Below are 25684 nucleotides of genomic sequence, written 5' to 3' on the forward strand. Positions count from 1 at the left end.
GGGAAAAGTTGGTAAATGCTGTTCTACACAGCTCCAATGAAGCAGGTTATTTAGCCTGTGGTATTGTGTATACTAATCTGAGTGTCAGGGCTATTTCCTTCAAGGTGCTGCTGCTGCTAAGCCACACATTAGATTCAGATTCATGCCATGCATTGCCCAGTCTTCCACTTCAATGTCCAGCCACAGGGCCTTTGAGCTCATGGCCAAGAAGCTGTATCCTGACACTTCACGTGGAGGTAATGCTGGTGAGCCCACCCTCACCAGGGGGACTGTGGTTATGCTATCGATCACTGGGTTCTGGTCAGCTGTTCTGAAAATCATAGCTTTCCTCTCTGATGTATCTGTGAGGCCGTACAGATATTAGAGGAAGAGGCATCCAGGGTCCTCCAGCCTGCTCGGTGGTGGCCCTTCTAGGTTATTGCAGACTTAACCATTCTTCCACTAATGAATTTTGGCTCCCATACTCAAACAATAGGGCCGGGCCCTAATATGTCTTATAGCCATTTGAAAGAACTGTATGAATCCAGCCACTCTACCCTGGATCCTCCTATTCAATCTCTTCTGATCTCAGAAGTTAAGCAGGTCAGGCCTAGAGAGCACTCCAGGATGGGGGAGAGAAGACATACGGTCTAAAGAAGACATAAAGAGATGCCATTTTTATACCAAGATCAGCTAAATATCAGCTAAATGCAGCACCAACAAAGCTATGAGCAGTGGCACTGCGATCTATTATGGTTATAATACTGTGGTAACTGTATGCAAACCACAGAATTCCATGTTAGACTTATTGGCAAGTGTTGGGAAGTTTTTATGAAAACTCCTATAATTTCATGTTAGAATCATTGGGAAATATCTGGGCATTTAAAAAAATAAAATTTAGGGTGTGATTTCTATAGAAAAGGTTTCAGAAAAACAAATGAACCACTGGCATGGCTAATCAAGATTAATATGATTCTATTGGAAATAATTAAGCCCATCAGGAGAAATAAATTATGTTTTTAACAATTATAGTCTTCTTCTCCCCCAGAGCTCTTCTGAACTAAAATAACAGCCTGTTTTGGTGGAAATCCATTGTAAGGAGTTTCAAGAGCATGTGGTTAGTATGCTTTGCTGTGCTCATTTTAATCCCTTTTGTATGAGTTTTGGTTCAGACTCATATTTGGAATTTTGGAAACAAGAGAGGCAGCACTGTTTGAAACGCTAATGAGAAGTACTTCACAAAGGAAGGTTAGTGTTGAAATTACTTCAGTGATGACAAAATTCTCTAAATCAAGAAATGTTAATTTAAAAGATAATTACTATTCAATCTGATTTTCTTTGTTAAATGAAAATGACATTTCTTTTCCTATGCAAAGGTCAAAGAAAATTAATGTCTCTAGAAGAAAATATTGAGAAGATACCGATTACTGTATTTTTCAAAAGCTATGAATTGCTTTGAAGTGAATGAAACATTTCTTGCTTAGCTTGTTATGGCCTAGCTGAAAAGAGGCTACTTACTCCACGGCCGTGGCACTGCATTGCACATTCATGGACACCGAAGACACTGACATTTTGACACCGGCGATTGAGACAGATCTATGAAAAAAGGAAAACACAGCAAATATTTTAGAACTTTGCTTCACCTTCTCCCATGTATGAGTGTTAAAAAAAAAAGAAAAAGCACAGGAAGGCCTGGAAAAGTCTCCTGTTTCAGGTAAGGAGGATGCATGTGGCATTTGACCCCAACCTGGGTCTTGTCTGGCTCTAAACTCAGCACTGTTTGAGACTAAGTCTGATGCAAACTCTACTGAATTATCTTCTACTTTATGGCATTTGAAATGGTTTTAGTTAATCCTGAAGTTATAACTGACTTTTCTCATGATTTTTGTTTAGGGTTTGTAGTGAAGCCTATGTATTGAAGAACTTTTTTTCCATTTAAAAAACATAAGAGAGGGCAAGATTGATTAGTCTTCATCCTGAGACCTGAATGGACTCATAAACTACAAGAATCCAGGGTCTAAGAATCTTTGAAATGTGGGAGGTATTTCAAAATACTGACTGGCAAGTAGTATCACTAGTGACATAAACAAGCAACAGCATATGGAAGCAGAGGCTTGCATGGGTTTATCAAGCCATTCCAGAAGTGGGAATTTGCTAAATGACACTGGACTGGTGGAAAGAGTTTGAGCCCCATTTCAAAGGTGCATAATGTATTCCATATTCCAGAAATGAGGCCTTTCTGTTACAAATTAGTGGAGTCAAAGGGAGAAGAGTCTAGTTCTTACAATGCAAAACATTTTAACCCAGTAGAACATTCCTGTGGTGAAGGTCACCATCTTATTCCAATAGCTCATGCAAGGTAAGACCAAAGCCCTTTGAAGGAAGTGCCAACCCCAACAGCTCTGAGGAATCTGCAGGACCCCTGGGCAAAGAGATGTGACAGTTCTATCATATCCATCTGATAAGTAAATGGTTCTGGATTGAAATGAACCCAGCAGGACCTTGGTCAAAATCACAGTGCAGAGGTGCCACTTGTCTCTGAAGCCCGCAGGCAAGGCCAAAGGCAGCCACCAACGATAAATGGAGCTCTTGGAATCTCAGTGTTTAACAGTACCTGGGTCTGGTTGTTCAGACTATAACTTAAAAAGGGGGCTTCATTGTAATGTCAAGGCCAAACAGAGGTTAATGTGGTTAAGGGGTAAGCAAAACATGTCACTTGCTCTGCCTGCTATTCCCTATTCCTCAGGGAAAGAAGTCTGTCGCTTAGGTTTGTGTGGGGCTTCAGGGGTAAATGGAGACCATTTCTGCCTCTAGGATTCTGTAAAGAAAACAAAGTAGGTATCCTGTACCTACTTCTCTGTAGCCTCTGCATGAGTGATCTCACCATCATAATGAAAATGAGCCCTAAAAAAGCATTCGAAAGTCAATTCATTGTTTTTTTAAACATCTTATAAACATTCTGTCATTGAGTCTGATGAGAAATTTTAGTGAGAAGAAATTCATGTGGCAGAATATGAAAATCTGATTTCTTTATTTTTACTTTATTTGCAAATCTCAAAATATTTCCTGCTACTTTTCCCTTGTTCTATGAAGGGACTCCTTTTTGGTACTAGACTGACCCCCTCTCTTTTCTTCTACTCTTCTATGAGTCTCTGAAAATCTATCTGACTCCCTGTTCTGTCCAGGTAAGAATAAGCCCCCAAAAACTCTGTGTCAAAAGCCAAGCCACATTTCCAAAAACAATATACTATGCTATTGCATTTCTTTCCAAAGTAATTTCCTGGCTGGAAACCCTCATGACACCTAGGGTGTAGAAATGACTTATTAACACTAAATGGCTGAGAAGACAAGTTTGATTTTTCCCAAATCTGTATCTCAATGATCAGACTGGGAACTAGGATTTATTGACTTCTGGTAGGTGTAAAGAATTGGATTCCAGAGACCACATTTGAAGAGTGGGTTTAGGAAAATAAACCAGTCCTGTACTCTGGTTCTTAAATGGGCTATCTTTCAATGGGCATAGTTCCAGACTTACATTTATGATGCAAGAGAGAATTTGTGTCTTACTTTTCCATCTGCACATTTTGTCCCTGCAAGCACAAGCCCTGGGTCTGGCATGTCATCACCCAAGTACACGTGGGTCCCTCGGCACAGAATCCGACCTCCTTCCTGGAGTGGGATATTTGTTTCTATGGAAACAGCATTGGTACCAATGACTGGTCGGCTGGCACCTCCTTGACACTGGATTTTTCCACATTTAGCATCTCTGGAAGGATAAGAAGAAACAACCCCAAAGAGGAGCAGTTTGGAAGCAGCGCTTAGCCATGTGGGATAGCACAGTAATAACTGCTGGGAAGTATGGATACCATACCTTGTCTCACATTTGGCGAAGGAACTCTTGGAATCCTTACCACAGTTGCCATAAGGATCACCTGCTGAGTTGACTCTTTCAAAACAGATTCCAGGGGCAGGTTTGGCACCTGAAACAGAAGTACAATAGTACCTTCATCTCTGGCAAGGAATTTTAGTTTTCTTTGAATGGCATTGGAGTTAGGGGAAGAAGTGTTTGGTGCTCAGAGAAGTTGTACCCTGCATCTCAGCTGACTCAGGATAGGAGCTGGCTTTTGGAAGCCTGGTGTCAACAGCTAGCACTTCACCATGGCTCAGCTCATGGCAAAGCCTGTATTTCATTGTTCACTCTTCTCGAGGGCTGCTATCCAGGACCCACGGCATGTGCAGCTTCTCAGGGGATGAGGCCTAGCTGTGTGGCCAGATTTCATTCTTTGCAGGAAGGAGTTGGCTGGCTGGCTGCAGAGAGGGGAAGCATGCTGTCTTTAGCAACAGCCCACACAATTCCGGGGGGAAAATGCAAGCTAGGTTAGGTTCCAAAGAGCATTGATGACTAATGTGGGGAAGCAATGGGCGAGGAAAGGGAAAGAGGGAGAGAAGGAAAGGGAGAGGGACAAAGGGGTAAGAAGGAGAGGGAGAGGTAAAGGAAGAGGAAAAGGAAGGAGGAGGAGGGAGATGGAGGGAGAGAGAAAAAAACAACAAATGAATAAAGCAATCTTATAAAATGTTTTTAGTCCTAGAAAGCTCCTTACAAGAGCAAGCACTGGCTTCAGTTAATTCCTACTTTTTCAAGGCAAATGTCGCCCTCCTAGAGTCATAAATGCTGTTACTGCCAGTCTGCAGCAGAGAAGGTCACAGTAGCTGCAGAGCACAGTAGCAGCCATTTTTAAACTTTCAGCCAGATAAAGCAAAAGCATCAAATTGAGGTTTACAGTGTCAAACTTTAGGAGGGTTCTTGAGTCCTGTGCACAGTGATAGCCATAGAAGACCACTAGGAAGTCAGAAAACCCAGCAGATTCTTCAGCATAAACTGTGCCCTGTGCTGTGGTCTTGGCCCACTTTTCTCCCACCCGGGCATCCTATTTGCTCACTGTCTTTCACATCACTTTCAACAACCAGGATGTCCGCTTCCCACAGTACAGATCTGGCCCTGTCTTTCTCTGCTTTTTGGTCCAGGGAGACACTGTTTACCTTCTGAGGTAGCAGGAAAAATTAAATTTTAATCAATTGATAGGCAAAGCTCCCCACTGCATCCTTAAAATATATCTCTCATTCTTTTATCAGGGCCTGATTTCTCATTAGCTATTAACTGATACGATCATTTCACTAAAAAACAAGAAAAGCAACCCAAGACAACCACAAACAACTACTTAGAGCTTCTACCCTAAGTTACTCTGTCCATATCTCTCACCTCCCATTTATTTCTTAAACAGAATTTTTAAAAAAGACTGCTCCAAACTCTTAAGGGCCAAAATCTCAAATGTATATACTTCTGTTGTGGAAAAGGCCAGCTCAGGCTCTTTAGCCTCATACTCTTTCTCTTCCATAAAGTCGTATCTTTTTGGTCACAGTATGGTTATAACTTTGACATCCACAGCTTCTGCCTAGTGTGGGTCTGATTCTTCTGTAGTCTATCTTATAGTTCTTTCTACTAGGGAAGGAGGGATATATGGCAAATCTCAACTAGGCAAATCTCAACGAGGAGTCTGGACTTCATACATAATCTAATCCTATTTGGTGGTTCTCTTGATTGAAGTGCTTAGATCCACCTGATCAGTGCAGCTTGGAAACACTGGAATACTTGCAGTGCAATGGGGTGGGTGCCTTTGCTGGTTCCCTGCATGTTTACTGCTTGCCTATCCAGCTCTAGCTCCCTCCCGCCATCCATCCTTCTGTCTCTCATTATCCTGCTTGCTTCCTTCCTGGCCTCTTTCCATCCATGTTGCAGACTTCAACCATATACGTTTATTTACTTGGCACTTAAAATCTTCCAGAAACCAGAGTAGAGTGATGAACCATGGGTGGAATTATTTCTTTGGAAATGTCAAGGAGAAACAAAAAATAAATAAGTGAACATGCTTCACTGAAGTCTAGTGGTAGGGGTACCATAACAGAAAAAGAGAGTAAGGGGTTCCAGAGGATATTTTCTTATGTGTATTTTTTTTTTAAGACAGCCCGGTCTGGGGAACCCTCTAAAGAAGAAGCTGTGAGCTGAATCCCATCATTTAATCTTATTAGTGATTCCATAGGATAGGTCCCATTTTACAGATGAAAAATCTGGATGTATCGTGAACAACAATGGGTCACAGATGAAATTAAAGAAAATAAAAAGTATCTACAATTAAATAAAAATGCAGATACAACACACTGAAACCTGTGGAATGCAGTGAAAGCAGTCCTAAGAGGAAAATACATGAATTCTCACATCAGGAAAACAGAACAAGCACAAATAAATAACCTAGTGCTGCACAATCAAGCTTCTAGAAAAGCAAGTAGAGACCAAAGTTCATAGATGGAAGGAAACTGCAAAAATCAGAGCAGAAATTCATGCAACAGAGACTGGGAAAACAATACAGAGAATTAATGAATTGAAGGGTTGGTTCTTTGATGGAATATACAAAATTAATAAACTAGCCAACCTTATCAAGAAAAGGAAAGAAAAAACTCAAATCCATGCTATGAGGAATTACTATAGATCCTGTGGAAATTCAAAAGGTCATCAATATCTACTTTGAAAATCTTTATTCACATAGGCTGGAAAACACAGAATAAATGGACAGATTCCTAGTAACATATGAATTACCAAAGCAGAATCCAGATGATATAAAAATTTTGAATAACCCAATTTTAATTACAGAAATTGAAAATGTGATTAAAATATTACCAACAGGGCAAAGCTCAGGTCCTGATGGATTCATGACTGAATTCTGTAGAAATTTTGGAGAACATTTAAGGCCAATACCCTACAAACTCTTCAATGAGATTGAAAGGAAAGCAATTCTCCCTAACTCATTACTTGATGTAAGTATTACCCTGATACCAAAACCAAAAAGGGCAAGAACTACGGGGCAGTCTGCCTCATGAACATAGATGTAAAAATTCTGCAAACAGAATGCAGCAAATCATTAAGAAGATTATACATTATGACCAAGTGAGATTCATCCCAGGAATGCAGGGATGGTTCAACATATGCAAATCAATAAATGTAATACACCACATCAGCAGAACTAAAGACAAAAATCATGTGATCATCTCAATAGATGCAGAGAGAGCTTTTGATAAATTCCAACACATTTGTGATAAAAAACATGGAAAATCAGAATAGATGGTCTTTACCTCAAACTGATAAAAGCCATCTATGACAAACAGCCAACATCATACTAAACAGAAAATTAAAAAAGCTGAAAGCTCTCACTGTAAAATCAAGAGCAGATTTGTGGACTGAGGGGAGAGAGAACAAAGGCCATCCCAGCAAACAAACCCAGTCTGAGAAACAGCACCATGTGCAGGCCACTGCTGGACTGGGAAAAGCCAGACCCCTTGCAGTGTGTAGGGGGGCAATACAAGAAGTACCAAACCCCACTTCCACCCCCATAAGCAACTGGCTTATCTGGAGCAACACAGGCTGTGATGATAGCTATTGAGGTGAAATGTAATTGGATGCCTGTGGTGCTTTAGTGTTTCACCAACATTGCAGGTCTAGGGCCAGTGGTCTGATCATAGGTTCAGAGGATAGCGGTACACGGAGTGGCATCTTTCTGAGGGGTGTAGCCATTGTTGATTCCCTATGGTCTTGTTTTGAGGTCCTATATTGTTTCCATTGTTTTGTTGGGTTGGGTTTCACTCTCTCTTGTTTTGTTTGATTATGTTAAATCTGATGGCAGGAGCAGCTGTTTCAAAGATAGATGTATTATGGTAGCAATTTTGGATTTACTATAGTACTGTTTTGAAGTTCTTTATTGCGTTCATTGTTTTGTTTTTATTGCTTCTATTCTATTCTGTTTGACTTTTACTATGTCCAAAGTTATTTACATTATCTACAGCTATTTTTTTTGGTACTTTTTTTTTTTGGTACTGGGGATTGAACTCATGACCTTTTGCTTGCCATACAGGCAAGCCGCTGAGCTTTACCCCGGCCCTTCTACAGCTATTATGAAGACATCAAAAGGCATTATGGTAACTATTGTTGATTTTGTAATGCTTTGAAGCCTTGTATCTCTTACACTGGTTTGTTTTGATTGGTTTTATTGTGTTTAATCCTCTTTAAAATAAAATAAAAAAGAAAAGAAAATCAGGAGCAAATATTAAGCAGAACAATTAGACAAGAAAGATAAATAAAAGAAATGAGGATAGAAAGGAAGAAGTTAAATTATAATTATTTGCAGATGACATGATACTCTACATAGATGACCCCAAAGACTCTACCAAAAGACTCCTAGACTTAATAAACAAATTCAGCATCTTAGCTGTGTACCAAATCAACTCTCAAAAATCATTAGCATTCTTATACACAAACAACAAAGTCACTGAAAGAGAGGTTATGGAGATAAGGTCTTTCTTTCACAGTAGAATTCCCAAAGATGAAATACTTAGGAATCAATCTAACAAAGGATGTAGAAGATCTATACATTTTTAGTACTCTGAAAAAAGGAGATTGAGGAGGATATCAGAAGATGGGGGGGGATATTCCTTGTGGTTACTTTTCCTTTTGTCTCGTGGCTGGAACAAAACACCCGACACCCAAAATGAAGAAAGGAAAGGTCTATATAGCTCACTCTTTGTGGAGGTTTCAATCCATAATCTGCTGGCTCCAAGGCAGGGTGTCACGGCACCGGGGCAACACTTCAAGACAGCAACCAGAGCAAGAAAGGGGGAAAACAAGCCTCTTCTCTTTCTTTATATTGTACATAGACCCCTGGACCCCCCTTCCAAGGCAGGTGTAGCACTCACAAAATCTCTGTGCCTTCCTCTTGCACAGGAGGAGGATGTTTATAAAGTAAGGATCCTGGCTCCCTGCTGTCTCTCAGTTAAACTTACACAGTGCTCAAGTTGACACAATGTATCAACCATAACACCAACATTGTGAAAATGGCCATACTCCCAAAACTGTTATATAGCTTTAATGCAATTTGGCTCAAAATAGCATTAATACACCTCACAGATCTAAAGAAAATATTTCTGAAACATAATTTGGTAATGGGAGAGGACTGGAATAGCAAAGGCAACCTAGGGCAACATAAGGCAAGGCAGGTGGCATTACAATCCCAAACTTGAAATTATACTGCAAAGCTACTGTGATAAAATCATGTGATACTGGCAAAAAAAAAAGGACCTCAGTGGAACACTATAGAAGATGTAGACACAACTATAAATATGCTTAACCACCTTATCTTTGACAAAGGGGCCAAACATATTCACTTAAGGATAGACTCTTTAATAAATGGTGCTGGAAACATTGGCTTTCCATATGGTGAAGACTAAAAATAGACCCATGTCTATCATCATGCACTAAACTAGAATCAGAATGAATCAAAGATCTAAATAGTAAAACGGAAACATTAAACAGTAACTGGAAGAAAGTGTAGGTAGAAATCTTGAAGACATAGGGGTAGGTAGAAAGTTCATGAACAGAATGCAAATTACACAGGAAATACTTGAAAGAAGCAACAATTGGGATCTCATCTTATTAAAAAGTTTTTGCACATCAAAAGAAATCATCAAAGTGAAAAGAAAACAGATTGGGAAAAAATTTTAGCCAACTATCCCTCAGACGAAGGACTTATATCTAGAACACATAAAGAACTGAATAACATCAGGATCCCCAAATTCAGTGACCCAATCTAGAAATGGGCATCTGAGATGAGCATGCACTTCTCAGATGAAGAAATACAAATGGAAAATAAATATATGAGAAACATTCAACATCAACGGTCATTTGAGAAATGCAAATTAAAACAACAATGAGATTCCATCTCACTCAGAAATAATAGCTTCCTGTAATCCCAGTATTTGGGAGGCTGAGGTAGGAGGATCCTTACAAGTTCAAGGCCACCTGGGCTACAAAATGAGCTCAAGCCCAGCCTGAACTATCTCAAAAAGACAATGGGTGTAACCAAGAAATCAAATAACAACAAATGCTTTGCTATGGGAAATAAGGAACCCTTCTTGACTACTGGAAGGTAGACTGGTGCACCCACTGTGGAAATCAGTGTGGAGATTCCTCAAAAGCTAGGATTGGTGGTCCCATTCTATCCAGCTATTTCCCTTCTGGGTATTTTCCCAGAAGAATTTAAAATATCATGCCACAGTGATGTATTTTTACAGTGGCACAATTTGTAATAGCTAAATCTTAGAAACAACCCAAATGCCCATCAACCCCAGAAAGAAAAAAAATTTGTGGTATTTTTATACAATGGAGTATTACTCAACTACAAAGAAGGATAGACTTGAGGCTTTTATGAGTGGATGCATGCAACTTGACACCATACTCATAAGTGAAATAAATCAGACTTGCATGCATAAATACAGTATTGTCTCCCTAGTGTAAAAACCTGAAAAAGTGGATGGGATCCAAAGTGTACAATAGATATTGTGAAAGTGAAAAGGAACAAACTGCTTATAGGGAAGAAAAAGCTGGGATGGAGGAAAGGGAAGAGAGAAAGGATTTTATATACATATATACCACACTATACTACTAATCTCTATTAGTTCATTAAAAGAAGTTTGTGCTTTGTTTGATCTTTTTTTCATGCCTATATCTTATAATCTGAACAACTGCTTTGAAGGCAGCAATACACACTATATTAACCAGTATGAATGTCCTGTTATTTTGTTTTGAAATTCTGTATCATCGTTTTTGTTTTTAAAATAAAATAAAAACCTGGATGTAAAAGTGATTAAATATATAGCTTAAATTGTGTCACTCCCTAGGACAGGACTGTCTGAGGGTAAGCTGGGCTCTTCCCCTGAGCTGCTTATGGGGCCCTCACACCTGCTGACCCTGCACTGGGCCTTAGGGTGGAGAGCAGACTAAATTCAGTTGTGCAGCCAAAGGATTCCAGATCCCATGACGAAAGATACAACATGCTGCTGTCATCCACTGAAGGACTGATAAAAGAAGGTGGGAAATGGCTTTGTTTCTTCTTTTCCCACTTCTTCCCAGAAGACCAGATCAAAGGACCATCCAGCAGCTTCCAGAGGATGCTAAGCTCTTGGGACAATGGGTAGAACCCGTACCACTCTGAAACTGCACACAATGGAGTTTGATGCTATATGGATTTGGTGAACCTTGGTATTTTAATTTTTCTTTTTGGAATGGTAAAAGACATTGGGCTTGGTGAGGAGCACTGTGAATGACCAGATACCTTGGGAAATGAAGATGAAGGAAGAATCTCATCAGAAACCCTGGGAGTTTTTTCACATATCTTGCATATAGTATCTGTTGAAGGTCATGAAGAAGTCAGAAAATTTGGGAAATTAAAGGTATGACCACAGCTTATGATTTCAAATTCTCTGCAGCTCACTCTTATGCTCTCTCTTGCTCATTCTCTCTCTCTCTCTCTCTCTCTCTCTCTCTCTCTCCTACATTCAGTTAATGAGGCTCCTTGCTTCTCTCAAGTCCTGGCCTGTTCTGGACATCCTCCTGGCCTTCTCTAAGCTGGATGTCTAGAACTTTGCCTTACTGAGATGTCATTTAGAAAGTCACAGCAGGAGACCTTAATTAAAAGCACTTGAGTTAACAATTCCACTGGACAAAAGGCCATAATTCCTGTTATTTCTCTGCTCACCCATAAGATACAAACATACCTTATTGAATGGTGAATTTTAGGTCACAGATGTATCATCTGTTGGATACCTACACTCATAGGTATTGTGTTGGGTACAGAATGTAGAATATTTTATTCTTGTAACCACTCATTTTAGACATTTTAACACTAAAGCTCAAGGTTTTAGCATCTTGCCAAAGATCCTAATGTAAGAGATAAAGTTGAGCTCGACTCAGGGATCCGAAGCTAAAACCATCTTTCCAGCCAAGCGTGATCATGTGTTTCCTCCTTTTTAGAACACCTAGGTGGCAGCAGATACCTGTGCCTACCATTCCTTTCTCTCCAAGACACCAGCATACCCTGATGACCCACCTGCTCTTGGAGGTGGCCTGATCTCCATCAAATCTTTTTCTAAAAAGAATAACTTAACACACTTCTCTGATTCCAGCTGCTCCAAAATAACATCTAGATATTGAACTGAATTAGAAAATATACCCTCTTGAGCATGCTTAATTGCATTTCCTCTGGTGTGTGGGGGGGTGGTCACTGGAGTGAGGTATTGGACAGTTTTATGCCTTTTTTTGAATCTCTACCATTTTGGGAAAATAAATGAATAATTCTGAAAATAATGACTTGGAAATTTTGGGGAGATAAGCCTGGTAGAGTTTTCCCAATAAAATTAACTTCACTCTGAGGTAATTTGTCTAGAAGCTTGAACAGTGTAGGGTTCTAAAGGTTCACTTTTTGTATCTCCCAGGAAAGCAATCAAGGTTTCTTTCCAAGAGTTTTATTCACTTGAGTTGTCACACAAAACGCAAAGGAGCAGGAAATGCCATGCCTGACGTGGCCAGGACATATCATTGCCAATGGGGCACAAAGACAGTATTCAAACACAATGTGACAAAGAAAATTGATAGTTGGATTAGAGGCAGGTCATGATTTTATCAGCTATATAAACCTGAACGAGGACAGATTCCTTGTTCTCCCTGGAGGTGAAGACAGAATGATATCCCAACGTTGTATTCTTTTTTTCTGGAGAATTAAGGGAAAGCATGATATAATGGTAATTCATGGCCAACTTTGGCCAGGAAGATCTTTTGAATCTTCCATTCTCAAGCCCTTAGGGAATGAAAATGTCCATCAACATTCCAAACCTGCCATTATATTAGTTGGGTGTGTGTGGGGGAGACAGGAAGATGGGAGGAGGGCCTTTCTCATCAAACTGGGTAATGTTTCCTCCTCTGGAGTCTCCAGGTTGGGATGAGTCATCTCCCAGGAGAAACAGATGTTTAAAGGCTAAGCAGTTTGAAATGAATCACATTTACCCCTTGGTCTACCCCACAATATGCCCCTGTTTCTCCTACCTCCAAATTGAGGTTGTAGGATGGTTCTGTGCAGAGTCCTGGCACACTTTTTGGGGCAAGAAGGTCCCAGCTAGAGCTCACCATCACCACTTAGAATTGCTCTTCTAGCAGTGCACGCTGGTCCTGCTTCTCCTAGAAATCCCCATTTACAAGAGGATCTATGTAGTAGGAGAGCTTCTCTGTGGTGGTTTGGAGAAACATCTGAGAGTTTGTAACAACCACGGTGTAAAAGACATGGAGTTATTTGGTGATTGTATCTAACATCCCTTGTCTATCCTTTCCTTTAAGAACAAAGACATTTTTCTTAAGGAAAATCTACTTCATGTGGTTCTGGTAGAGCTAACTTTCCCAAATAATGCCAGAGAGATGAATGTGAGATTTGATTCTGGTCAAGAAGAGTGGTTCATATAGTTGGGTCAAAGCTGGGCATATGGCTGAAGTCAGGAAAATCAGTGAAACTTTGCTAGAGCTACTGTGACCTTCAGGGTCTTCCTCCAACTCTTCCTTCCTGGAGGGGAAGCTGGGCTTGGCCTCCTTTCTCTCCTCCCTTCTGTGGAGCTGTTCTTTCCCATATTTTGTTGTTCCCATCTTTTGTTGTTTGGGGTGCATCAAGGCTCCACCCTAGCCATCAAACTCCTTAGGGCATGAGGAGTGTCTCAGACCTGCGCCAAGCTGGATGTTCCAGGAAAGACTGAGTGAAAAGCCTGTGGGGCCAGTCCATTGGCTATCAGTACCTTTCAGGCGAGGTCACCTGCATTCTGCTGTGGAAGAAGCACCTGGGTAAATGAATACCATCTCCTAGGTTATCTCTTCTGTGACCTGGGATGCTAGTTTATTGACATGAAGTATCAGTGTGCTGGATTACATGAGGTTATAAAAAGGCAAACACATTACTTCTTGGTGCGAGAAATCTGTTTCCTCAAAGTTTAAGTAAATAAGAAAACTTACAAATGAGGGAACCAAAAGTAGGTTTGGTACTGCCTTGGGAATGTGTGTAGCACTAGCCTTAAAAGAAAGCCCAAAAGGGAACAGACATGAAGACTCCAGCCTTCAGATGGTTTTAGAATACCTTAGCTCTCCAGACCTGGCTGATCCTACTTGATATAGCACAAAGGAGCATTTGGCAAAGTGTTTCTGTGACTGCTCTGTATTGATTGCCAGCTGGCATTTATCTTAGAGACAGAATGATCAAGAATTTAAAAGTGTAAATGGATTTTGTCCACTTGTAAGATGTCAAGGGGCACAGATTTGACTTAAAGGTTGCTGGACTTAATGATGCCTGTCTTCCAAGTCTTCCCAATGACAAGAGACTTCATTTCTGTCTCTTGAAAAGAATGACAATAGTTTTCTTATCACTGCTACATCACCTCAATTTAAACTCTCTAAATTCTTAACAATGGGACACTCAGATGTTTTGCTATCATCAAGAGATAAAAATTTAGCCTTTCAAAGGGAATTTTGACATCATGCTGTATTTTATAATTATGTCAGAAGTGATGGATTTTAATTACCAGTTTTATCTTCACAGTGATATAACTTATATTTGTAATTGCAGTTTGGAAGTTCTCAATGTCATTATGGCTTTTGAGAGAGAGATGATGGCATTGCAGATGAAGGCCACAATTTACTCATTCTAATCCTTCACTTAAAATGATTCTATTATGCAAATGTACTTCTCCAGTTCAATCAAATCAGCTCTTTCCTCTCTCTGTCACTCATTTCCCTAACCTCTGTCATGAATGTCTTCAGACAAAAGCATTTGCAAAAACAACTGGAGACTATCTTGTTCTCCTGTCTTTCTCCAAATTGGCCACTGAATTCATCAAAAAATGAAGTCCAAATAAACAGATTTTATCATTTTCTTCTTCTGTGATGGGACAGAGGAAGACTTTCCTGATTTCTAAACAATGGGCCTCTTGGCTTGTGCCATCTGTAGCGATAGCTTTGCAGATGATTAGTAAATGCATGGCTTCGGGTGGAGCTCTATAAACTAAACTCCTTTAAATCAACCTTGCTTGAATAAATCAAAGGACACTAGAGGAAACAGATAATACTAACATAGTTCAGGATTTCCCCTCAGCAAATTGCGGTGGCTGTAGGTTGTAGTTATGTAGTTATCTATAAGATTAATTACCAAGTAATAGTCTCAGTTACCATGCTAATGGTTCTGACAAACGACACTGGCAAAAGTAAATTTGCTGCTAAAGAAAAATATTCAGCTGTATTTCAGCAGGAATAAAGGTCATGTTACACTGACAGAAAATCTTTGTGGATATTAAGACTAAGTTGGAAGAAGAGTGTTAAAAGCCAGTTATACTGTTTGAACTGCAGATAACATTTATGCCTTTGATTTTGACACCTAAAGTCTTGAGATGCAAAATTTATGGGAGAAAATGAATGAAAATTTAAAAAAATGAAACCAACAGGGACACTATGAATAATATCAATGATAAGAATTAGAAAAACAAGTAAACGAACAAAAAAAATTCAAAAGGTATTCTAAAAATCACTTTGCCAGTTAGGAATTTCAGGCATATGTTTTGAATTTTCTAGTGTTTCATTTGTAGAAAGACTTGGAAGCAGAATTCTTTTATTGAAATATAATGCTGGATTGAGAAAAGCCCATTTCAAAAGGGAATAGTTAGTTGGAAGGAAGGACTTTATCCGGTTAGCGTTTGGGTAGCCAGCTCTGGAGCGTGAGCAGTGGACATCCTGGACATGACCGGAGAATTCCGGGTGACTCACCAACTTGGCCAGGTCTCTAGGATGTGAGTGACACTAGCTATCAGAATGAAGACTCAATGAGTCTAGAGTTCTCTGTTACTGTGCTTCCTCAGAGGTCTCTGATGACCCCAGTACACATGTGGACCAGATACTGGGCACTCACTGAAGGGTGGGGAAACAAAACACCGCATATGCATTCCTGCAGTGAGTCTGCCTGTCTTAGTCATGAAAATCTAATTCAAACCAAGCAACACAGCATTAACATGCTCTCAACCCTAGTACATCTGGCTCGCTGGGGTCCTGGCTGAGGAAGTCACCTCTGCCCCAGGACTGCATTTGTCCATGTTCAACGCTTCCTGGGAGGACAGTGTGATAAAAGTCACATCCTGACTCCACTCCAAGTCTGGGCAAGCACACACAGGGACTGGGGGAAGTGTGTCCTTCTGGCAGAAGGACTGACTTGAGTCAGCATCTTATATGCGGCAGGACATCAATAAATACTTCAAAGATAAGAGAATGAGGGTGGTCCACGAGGACTCGACTCCCCAAGTCATAGCACAAGGGCTATGTGAGCAGAACTCCTGCCCTTCCCTGGGCTGGCCCGATGGTCCTCGTGTGCCAACCATATCTATTCCATTCTGGATGTCAGAGACACCCTTCCTCTTCCCCCATAGCAGATGGCTGCTCCCCTTCCACTTTGTCCACAAAGCCTGCTAGCTGGCCGTTTGCCTCTACTCCCCAAGTACAGCCTAAGCTCTTCTATTACATGGTACTTGCCCCGAGTCCTCTCACAACCCTTTTTTATAAGGACAAATTACTTCAGCATCTTGCTCAACTAATCTGAGACTCTCCTCTGAGCACAGCTGTGTCTTATATATAGCTTCAGTTTACTGGGCACTAGGTATCAGCAGTGGCCCTGCATGCGATCTGTTTTGTAGAATATGTCATGACTTATGTTAGAGGTGAACCACACACTCATTGGCTAGGTAGGTTGTTATCCCCACTTTACAGATAAGGTACGACAACATGGAATGCTTTGCGGAAGGTGGCCCTGGCAGTAGGTGGTCTGTTCAATGTCAGTGCTTGCCCTTTGCAAAAAAGATCAGCACTGTAATCCAGACCCGTGAGTATGTTGCTTTACATGACACAAGGAACTTTGAGGATATAGTTAAGAATTTTGAGATGTGGGTGGGTTTTCTAGATGATAGTATTGGTGGGCTCAATATTATCACAATAATCCTTATAGGAGAGAAGCAGAAAGGTCAGAATAAGAAACATAACGTCAAGAGCGGAGATCAAAGAGACAGAAGATGCTATGCTGCTGCCCTTGAAGAGGGTCAAGGGGTCATGAACCAACGAATACAAGTGGTCTCTGGAAGCTGGGAAGGGCAAGAAAACAGCTTCGCTCCTGGGCCTGGCTAAGCAGTATTGCTCTGCCAGCATCCTGATTTTAGGATATCTGAACTCCAGAACTAGAAGATGGGAAATTTGTGGTGTCACAAGTCACTATGTTCATTTGTGTTCATTTGTCACAGCAGCCATAGTGTCCTTCAACTGGAAAACCAGGCAGACACACTGGTATGGGGGAGAGGGTCCCCTTCCATACTTCCTCTTTGGGTTGGGCTGACACTCCATGTTTCTGCTCTCCCAAGGAAGTTAGCTGAAAATCCATAATGAGGAACTGAAAGAGGAATTCTGAATCCCAGCGAGCCCACGAGCCTGAGGTGTTGTGCTCCCAAATCTGGTCCCCAGACCTGGTCTCTGATTTGTGGACCAGACCAAGGCCTCCCCTTGCTGGGGAAGGAGGATGCTTCCCAGATAGTCAGACCTTCAGCCTTACCTTCAGGCCCAAGAATGGGAGTTTGAGCAGGCACCTTCCTATTGCTCTTGCTTTTGGAAAGCTCAGCTAGGGGTCAGATTGTTTGTATGGCTGGATTGCGTTCTCTGTTCTTTCCCCAAACCCCTCTGGTCAGGCAGCTGGGAAGGACCAGCCCAATGAGATAATAATTACCAGCCTTGGTCACTGTGAATCAAGGGCCCACAGCCAGCCCTGTCACATGGCATGGTGGCTCAGACAGAGCTGTGGAGTTCCGCCTGACCTCGCTCTGGAAACAAGGCCAGATGTTACAGAACAGCAGGGCACTAAAGAGCACGTTTCACTCCAAAGCTCCAAGTGCTGTGTGTGCCCTGGCCATGAAACACTCCTTGGAAGAGAGCACAGAACAGCACTCATAACTCAAGAAGGGAGATTACTGACTCTGCAGAAAGGCTGGCGAGGGATGTATGTATGGAGGGGAGACAGCCATGAGGGGGACTTGAGGATTTGGCTTGTAATAGAAGCCACTGTCTCAAAGTGACCTTGCTTGCTTAAAAAGTATCTGAAGTTGCTAAACGTTCAGTGACCCAGGACCCTCGGCATGTGTGTATTAAGCGCCTTCTTAGTGTTTACCATTGCAACACGGTGGGCCTGCCCTTTAGAGGACCTCACAGCCACTGGATGAGGGGGTACTCAGGGACCAATGGTGAATCAAGAATCACCAGAAACCACACTTAATTTCACCTCCTCAGGCACATCCATAAATGAGTAAAGGTCACTATGTCCAGCCTGAACTTTCTTCTACATTAGAAAGCTCTATGTGCAGAGGGTCATCTTTGGCTGGCATGGACAGCAGGCTTAATGGCAGGATCCAGCTCCAAGAGATGCTCTCTATGTTTGGCCATTGCTTTCACATCATATTTAAAACCCAGGCTTCTACACTTGGTCATCATGCTCTGCTCTAGTTTACTTGCCCAAATCACTCCTGAAACCAGACCCTCACAGGAAGGCCTGACAGTCTGTATCAGGTTTCCCTCTTCCTAGAGCTGTTGTCTGAGCTCATTTGGCTCTTATCCTAAGCCTTGCTGGTGCTGGGGTTCCTGGCCAGGACTGAGGTCACCCCTTTGTAGCCAGCAGGAGGAGGGAGTGAGCAAGACCTTGGCTACACTGCAATAAGGAAGGAGACAGAGAATTACAAGGCACCCTCCATGGGACTCTCAGCTGGAATCCTGGGAACTGGGAACAGAGAAAATCCTGAAGGGTTCCCAGGGTGGTGAGGCCCTACTTCTCTGCCCCAGGATAGAGCAGCAGAGGAGACACACATGAAGGCACCCATTCTTCAAACCTTTGCATTCGAACTTCTGATGACTTTCAGAGCCTTGGTGGGACTTTAGACTCACTTATTCGTCAGAGTAACGATGCCCTGTGGAGGTTTTGCTTGGGTGCAGGGTCACAGTGACCAGATTCCACTCCCAGCTGCATATCTTTGGGAACGGATTTCCTATCTCAGTGTTTGAGCTTTACCTTCTGTACCACTATAATCTGTGTCTGAATCTAAAGTGGCCCAGTATTCAGTCAAGGGCCCTCCTTACAGGCAGTGGTGAATGGATAGCATCTTGTTAGATCCTGCCACCATGGCATTACATCTTGACCATCTTTCACTGGTGTGCTTTTACTAGAATAGACATCAGGCCTGTCATATGAAATGGCATTCTTGACCCTCATCCACCTGTCTCCTGTCCTTTCCCATTTCCCTAAACTTGGAGTCTAGCTTCCAGCCCCACTACCTGTGCCACATTGTAGGTTTTCCCACCACAGAGGCAGCTTATGGCTCCCTGTCACTCTCAGTCACAGACTCTGATGCATGAGGTCTGACCTAACTGAGAGCCCATGTAACCAACCCTCTGTCTCTAGTTGTAATGGCTTCTCTTTCTGGCACCTTCAACTCTTGACTGAGATTGTGGAGTACAGAGACATTAGCACAGCCTGAGTAGTTGTGGGGAAGTCTGGTCACCTGCCCACCCCACTCTGTACATGCTGAGCCCTGGCTGATTCATCCCTGTCACCCCATGTACTCATGCCTCTCTAGTTGAGTCACATTGAATTCCTTAAGGTCAGGCTCCAGGCAGCATCAATTTTTGCCCACTATGTATCAGATGGATACTCCAGAAACAAGGATATATGAACACAGAACATGCTTCCCTGATACCCTGTGTTGAGCTGGTGGCGGCCACATACCTGGTCCCCAGAGTGTGATGCACTGCTGCTCATGGGTCTGGCAGATGCCGTTGTAGCAGTAGCCATCTACCCCCTGACATGGGTGCCCATCATGCAGGTATACATTGGCTGGACAGTGAGGACCTGCTCCTGTGCAGAATTCTGGGAGGTCGCAGGAGTTGCTGGAGCCCCTGCATGCAGTTCCTGCGGGCTTCAGCTGAAAGGAGAAGGTAGTTTACAGGACATGTCCCAGGAGAAATGGAAGTCACCCTCAGTAGCTCTCAGGGTAGAGAAGTATGAAGCAAGGCCATCTTAATACAGTCCACATAAAGGAGCAAGGATTTCAAAATAAGCCTCTTTTACAGGACAGAGAGCTTGTTTAAAAGTTTTGCTCTGAGCTCTGGGTTCACCTTTCTGTGGCCAGGGATATGAGACAATCAAGAAAAGCTGCTTTTCGTGTGCAATCTTAGGGTTTCTGGTAAACAGACAAGCTGCTGTCTGGCAGCTGTCACTTCAGGCCCCTGGGAAAGTTGATTCTTCTCTGATTTACAAAATTATCACATGCTTTAAATTGACATTTGCATGTACAGTGTTAGCATCTGTGGATACGTTAACAAAAATAATATCAAGGGTACTATCTCCACAGAATGTCACTTTGTCATCATATCACAGAGTTAGAAACCTCTCTTTAGTACTTTATGAGGAGATCTAGAGATGAGGTAAAACATAGAAGTAGTAAAAAATGCTAGAGAATCCTCCAACCAACATTAATTTTCTTGCAGTTGAAGAAATTAAGGCTCAGAGAGGCTAAAAAGCCAGGGACTGCAAGTCCTAGGCTTGGTTCCCTACAGATTATTCAGAGTCAATGAAATAAGGCTTCTACCAACTTTTGGAAGGTCTACAATTAGAAAGGAATTGCTTAAAATTCACAAAAGTGTTTCACACCTGGGCACTACCACATGACCCCTCCCAGTGACCCTCCTCGAGGTTCACCTGGTCTAAGCTCACCCTTCCCCCCCCTACTCCTCTTCCAGATACTTTTCACTGCCAGGGAGCTCCAGATTCTTACAAGTTTCCCCAGAAATTATGGACCACCAAGAAAGGGGAAAAGAGTATTTTAATGCTGAGCATAAAATGCTAAACTGCACTTCTAAATCACTGTACTCAAGTGGGGCAGCTAAGAGGGAGTTTCCTGTAAGCTTCTTGCCAAGATCAATTGCTTAATTAACAAGAAATAAAACTCTACCCTTGGAACATTTGAATCAAAAGCTCAGGCTTCTACTCTGTCAAATATCAGCTCTGAATAATGAGACAAACAATGGAACTGCCAAAGTAAATCCAGTCATAGCAGCAAAAATGGCATATGCATAAAACTGCCACTCTTGACTTAATGTCAGGAAGATGTTAAGTCAGAGATGTTTGCGCAAAACCCCTGGAGCCATCTGCATGGTTTCTTGGCCCATTGGTCATTCTTGGCACCAAGCAGACAAATCTGGAGTGAGCACTAGTGATAGGGATGATCTGATTCTTCGCACTAGTCACTGTCGTAGGACTCCACATGCAAACAACAGGATAAACAGAACACTGCTTAATCTAAAACACCAGTTTTGGGTTCTGTTCATGTTCAGGCCATAAATAAATAAATAATTTATCATAGGTGATTAGTAATTGAAGTGTTCCTTTCACCAAAATATTGGAAGATAAAATACGGAGGGGGCTGCTATCAACTGTGTAAAAGGAGTCATAGTTTTCTGGGAAGCTATCTAGCTATATTACTTATATACATAGGTCAGATGGGAATCCCAAACCCATTGATGACCTGGGGCCAGGCTGCAGGTCCTGTAACTCACCTGACAGTCTTCACAGCACAGTCCGTGTGCACATACGGCGTCCGATTTCAGGGTGCAGGTTGTAGCATTGCAGCAGCGATTTGTACATTCCTGGAGAAAAACATGGGCTCTGGTTGATGGGCTCATACAAGGCAACGACTCATGGAACACAGATGTCACACTTTAAGTGGCTTCAAAAATGTAAAGCCTGGCTCCTGAACTAAAACCTGCCTGATGGTCAGCTTTATTTGCAAGAATGCAGTGTCTGTGAAGTGTTCACAAACTGACTGGGTTGCTCATCTTAGAAAGAAGTCAGTAACACTTGAGTGTCCTTCCTGAGACATAAAGGCATAGGAGCAGAAAGGCTGGAGGGCCAAATAATGAAGCCATGCTAGCGGAGGCTGTGGTAGCTCCTAGGGTGATCTCCATGTAGAGCTCACCGCAATTACCTGCATCAGGACCACCAGAAGGCTGAAATTACCTCCAAATAACTAGGGTATATTTTATAAAGGTACATTTATACAAAAACAAAACCTACTATTCTGTAGGACTAATAAGCAATGATAAAAAGGAAGGAAAAAAAGAATACACAGATACATATAATCATTACTCTTCAAAAATGAACCTTCTGACAGGGCTGGGAACATAGCTCAGTGGTAGAGTGCTTGCCTAGGATTCCTTATGAGGCCCTGAGTCCAGTCCCCAGCACTGCAGGGGAAAAAGCAAAGCAAAGGAAAGAAAAAGACCGCTTTGATCTAGAGTGCTCTGAAAGGAAGTGAAGTCGGACTGACCCAAGTTCCCTGCAGTTTGACCAGGTGATTGTGAATGAGACCCTTGCTCTGCACAGGTAGGCTAAGAAGTGGGAAGGAGGTTGGGGCTGACATCTTTGGCTTTCAAGGAGTTTAAACAGGTAGATCAAGTAGCAATTTATTGCCCTCCATGAAACAAAGTAAGAGAGAAAACTAACTCCTTTATTGTGGTAAGCTTTATATGTACTCATTTTTTTTTCTAACAAAAAAAACCACAAGAGATTGACATCTTTTGCTCAGTTCTCAACAAGAAACCTGCACCCACTTAGGAAATTTATGAAGTCTGTGTTCTTTAGAGCAACCCAAAAACTGAAGTTTATATATTTTAGAAGATATTATAATTATTATAAGATGAAATAGTTCATAGTCCTTTACACTGCTTAACCTATCAACATCTTTTTATTTTCTCCAAGGTATGATGTGCTATAATGAATTTATATACCATCGACTAGAGTGAAGCTAAATACATGTAAGTTTAACAGTATAATAATTTACTACTGAAAACTATCTTTTCTGAATAAATGTATCATTCATTAATGCATTTTTATAGTAACCCAGGTTTATGGCAACCCTTATACCTGCACTGTATCCTGTGTCAAGCTCACATTTGGTGTTTACCATTTGCTCCCATCATGCATACTTCCAAAGCTATTAAATTTTACATTTGCTTGAGGACTTTATAAACATCCAGAATGTGTAGTATATACAATAAGATAAAACTGCCAACCAGAAATCATGGCTGTAACTTTCATGACAGTAAGCGTTTCTGGCTCATGAACTCTTAATGGTACGAAAGTTTAGTAACTTGTTTTGCTTTTTAAAAGTAGACAATTAATTGCATTCTCTATTAGGTACTGTCAAATGTATGGCAATGCCATTTTACTCATTATGGTTCAAATGGCACTACTAATGATACAATACCAAATTAGAGATTCCCTTGAAATTGTAAGTTAAATCAGACATCCCATATCTACGTCCCAAAATTCTTTAAGAACATTTCCTCCTCCACAAATCACTAAATAATGTAAGCAGCAGTACAGATGGAAACACAGCCAAGTAGAAAGTCTTTGACTTCAAAGAAGGTTGATAATATGAAAAAGATAACAAAGTTTTCAAGATATTTGCAAGCTACTGGCATCCTATTGACTTTAAACAAGGAGATAAGGTTGCTTTCACAACCCTGTTAGCTGGAAGAGTGAATGAGTTGTCAGAATATCCTTATGGTGATATAAATCCAACACTCTGAACAGAAGGCTGCAGGGATCCCTCGCCTTTTAGCTACCCCAAATCTATTTCTTCTGGAGTACCATATTTCTCAGAAGAGACAAGTTCTTCATCTGTTGATGCATTTATTATTGTAGTACTCAATAGGAAAGCAACAGAACCAATAAATACCAATTCTCCAAAGAAGAAAGAAAAATGAAACCATTAGAACATCCTTTGCAAAACCCTAATTGTCATTCTCATGCTGTAGATAGTAGACAGATTCTTAGTCACAGTGAACTGAGATAAAACTGTAATGCATTTTCATGGAAATGATGGAGAACATTTCTGGGAGTGAGGGAGCAGAGGCTGGATTTAGTTGTGTGCTGATAGAAGTTATTTCAAGCCCAATAACTCACTGATTACCTCTTGCCCAGGGAACAGTGTGATCAACAGCAGGCAAAATACCTGCAGGGTGTGAGCACTGGGAGGAAAAGAATGAACCCAGGTAAAGGGCAAATTAAAAATCTTGGGCAAAAAGGGGCTACCGCAACACAAGGAAAAATTGGAATTTGAACTTTGAAAAGCAAACATAACAAAACAAGCTAGAATGCAAAAATTCATTGTGATTTTGAAAAAGTTCATGGATGGATTGAATGAGAAAGATTCTCTTAAAGTATCAAGGGCTCACCTTAGGAATTAAGGACTCTAGCTAGAGGAATTATATGCAAGTAGAATTTGGCTTTGCATAGGAGTTTGTAAAAATCAAATCTTTCCCACAATACAATGTGCTACCCAGAGAGAGATAAGCATCCTGGAAAATCTGCACAACTCCATCCTTAAGATGCACAACAAAAATGTCTAGCAAATGTTCAGTGCTGAGGATTCTATTACTGAATGTTTGTGTGGTGAATACAGGATGCTCAGGAGTCTCAGCACAACTTTTGGCTCTTCCTGATCCCTCATACAGCCACTCTGTGAATTTAACTAAGCCTGCCTTGAACTCGGGCCACCATTTTGGCTTGCATAAGCTCTAGCAGAGAATTCCATAGGCAGTTTCCTGTTATACCAGTGCCTTGCTTTGATGTATTCTAAACACAACCGCCTCCAAGCTTTGAGGGGCTTGTTTTACTAGGCAGTCTCACCATGTACTCTCTTTCTTCTCAGGAATATTCAAAGATGAAAAAGTGGCTGTTTCAGCTTCTATGCTGATTAACTTTATCTTGGGCACTATAGAAACAAGAAAATTTCCTGAGATTGGCTGGAAAGCAGGGTTAAATAAGCCCAGAGCTGGATAAAAACGTTCCCTGCTCTCACTTATTGCTTCTGAAAGCTAACAAGCACAAGAGCCAGGAGCCCTGGGAGCCTCAGGCTCTGCATACTTAGGAGGCTGCTGCAGAATTTCAGCTGGAGGAAGCGCTTGTCTAAAATTGAGTGCCACTTATTCAAATTCCCCTCTAGTAGCATGCCTCACAAAGAGAAAGAAATGGTGCCTATTAGCTCTTTGAAGCTAGAATTCCAAGGCTTCCTTCTCTGTCAAATGCAAAGCTAAATGCTTTTTTATTGTTCTTGTCTTTATCTCACTGAGACTGCTGTACCCTTCCTAGAGAAGATTCTTTATCTATTTAAATCAAATGGAACTTCTTCTGTGCAATAGTTAAGGTTCAAGAAAGGCACCCTGGTGTGTGGGGCTTGCTCAAGGTGGACATACAGGACTTTTCCATCCTGAATTTCTAGCACATTCATTCTGCTGCCCAATTTCTTACTGCCTTGTCCATCCAAGAATATCAGGAGAACGTTCTGGAGATGGTTCCCTTACCTCCGGCTCCCCACAGTCACATTCCTCTCCTTCTTCAACGTATCCATTCCCACACTTCGGGCCCCCAAAAGCCTGCTTGACTTCAGGGAGGTTGAAGAGGCACATTCCCATCCCTTTCTCCAGGCTGGTCTCCAGGTCCTTCCTGCTGCAGCTGCTGAAGACCATGGGGAACGGGTACCTGAGAGGGAAAAGCCCAGCAGGAAGTTGTCAGGGCACAGGGTAATCTTTCCTCTCCTCCTCTTGATGCTACTTGGGCCACTTATGGGGAACACCTGCTCAGGTGTTCACTATGACTATCAACAAACAAAA

At 41.6% G+C, this 25684-nt stretch overlaps 1 protein-coding gene across 1 annotated transcript in view; it reads right to left on the reverse strand.

Annotated features, from left to right (window-relative positions):
* The window catches only part of Adam12 (ADAM metallopeptidase domain 12), a 349026-nt gene that overhangs the window by 26903 nt on the left and 296439 nt on the right, over positions 1–25684 (reverse strand). Inside the window, exons 12-17 of the mRNA XM_063244913.1 lie at positions 25376–25553; positions 21566–21655; positions 19737–19932; positions 3851–3959; positions 3547–3745; positions 1498–1575 (exon numbers count right to left, since the gene is read on the reverse strand). Of these exons, the coding sequence (XP_063100983.1) occupies positions 1498–1575; positions 3547–3745; positions 3851–3959; positions 19737–19932; positions 21566–21655; positions 25376–25553 (850 nt within the window). The remainder of the gene's footprint in view (positions 1–1497; positions 1576–3546; positions 3746–3850; positions 3960–19736; positions 19933–21565; positions 21656–25375; positions 25554–25684) is intronic.

The sequence above is a fragment of the Cavia porcellus genome, unplaced genomic scaffold, assembly GCF_034190915.1.
Source record: "Cavia porcellus strain 051 isolate PalLab524CR breed Dunkin Hartley unplaced genomic scaffold, mCavPor4.1 scaffold_2, whole genome shotgun sequence".
In the NCBI taxonomy this organism is placed as follows: Eukaryota; Metazoa; Chordata; class Mammalia; order Rodentia; family Caviidae; genus Cavia; species Cavia porcellus.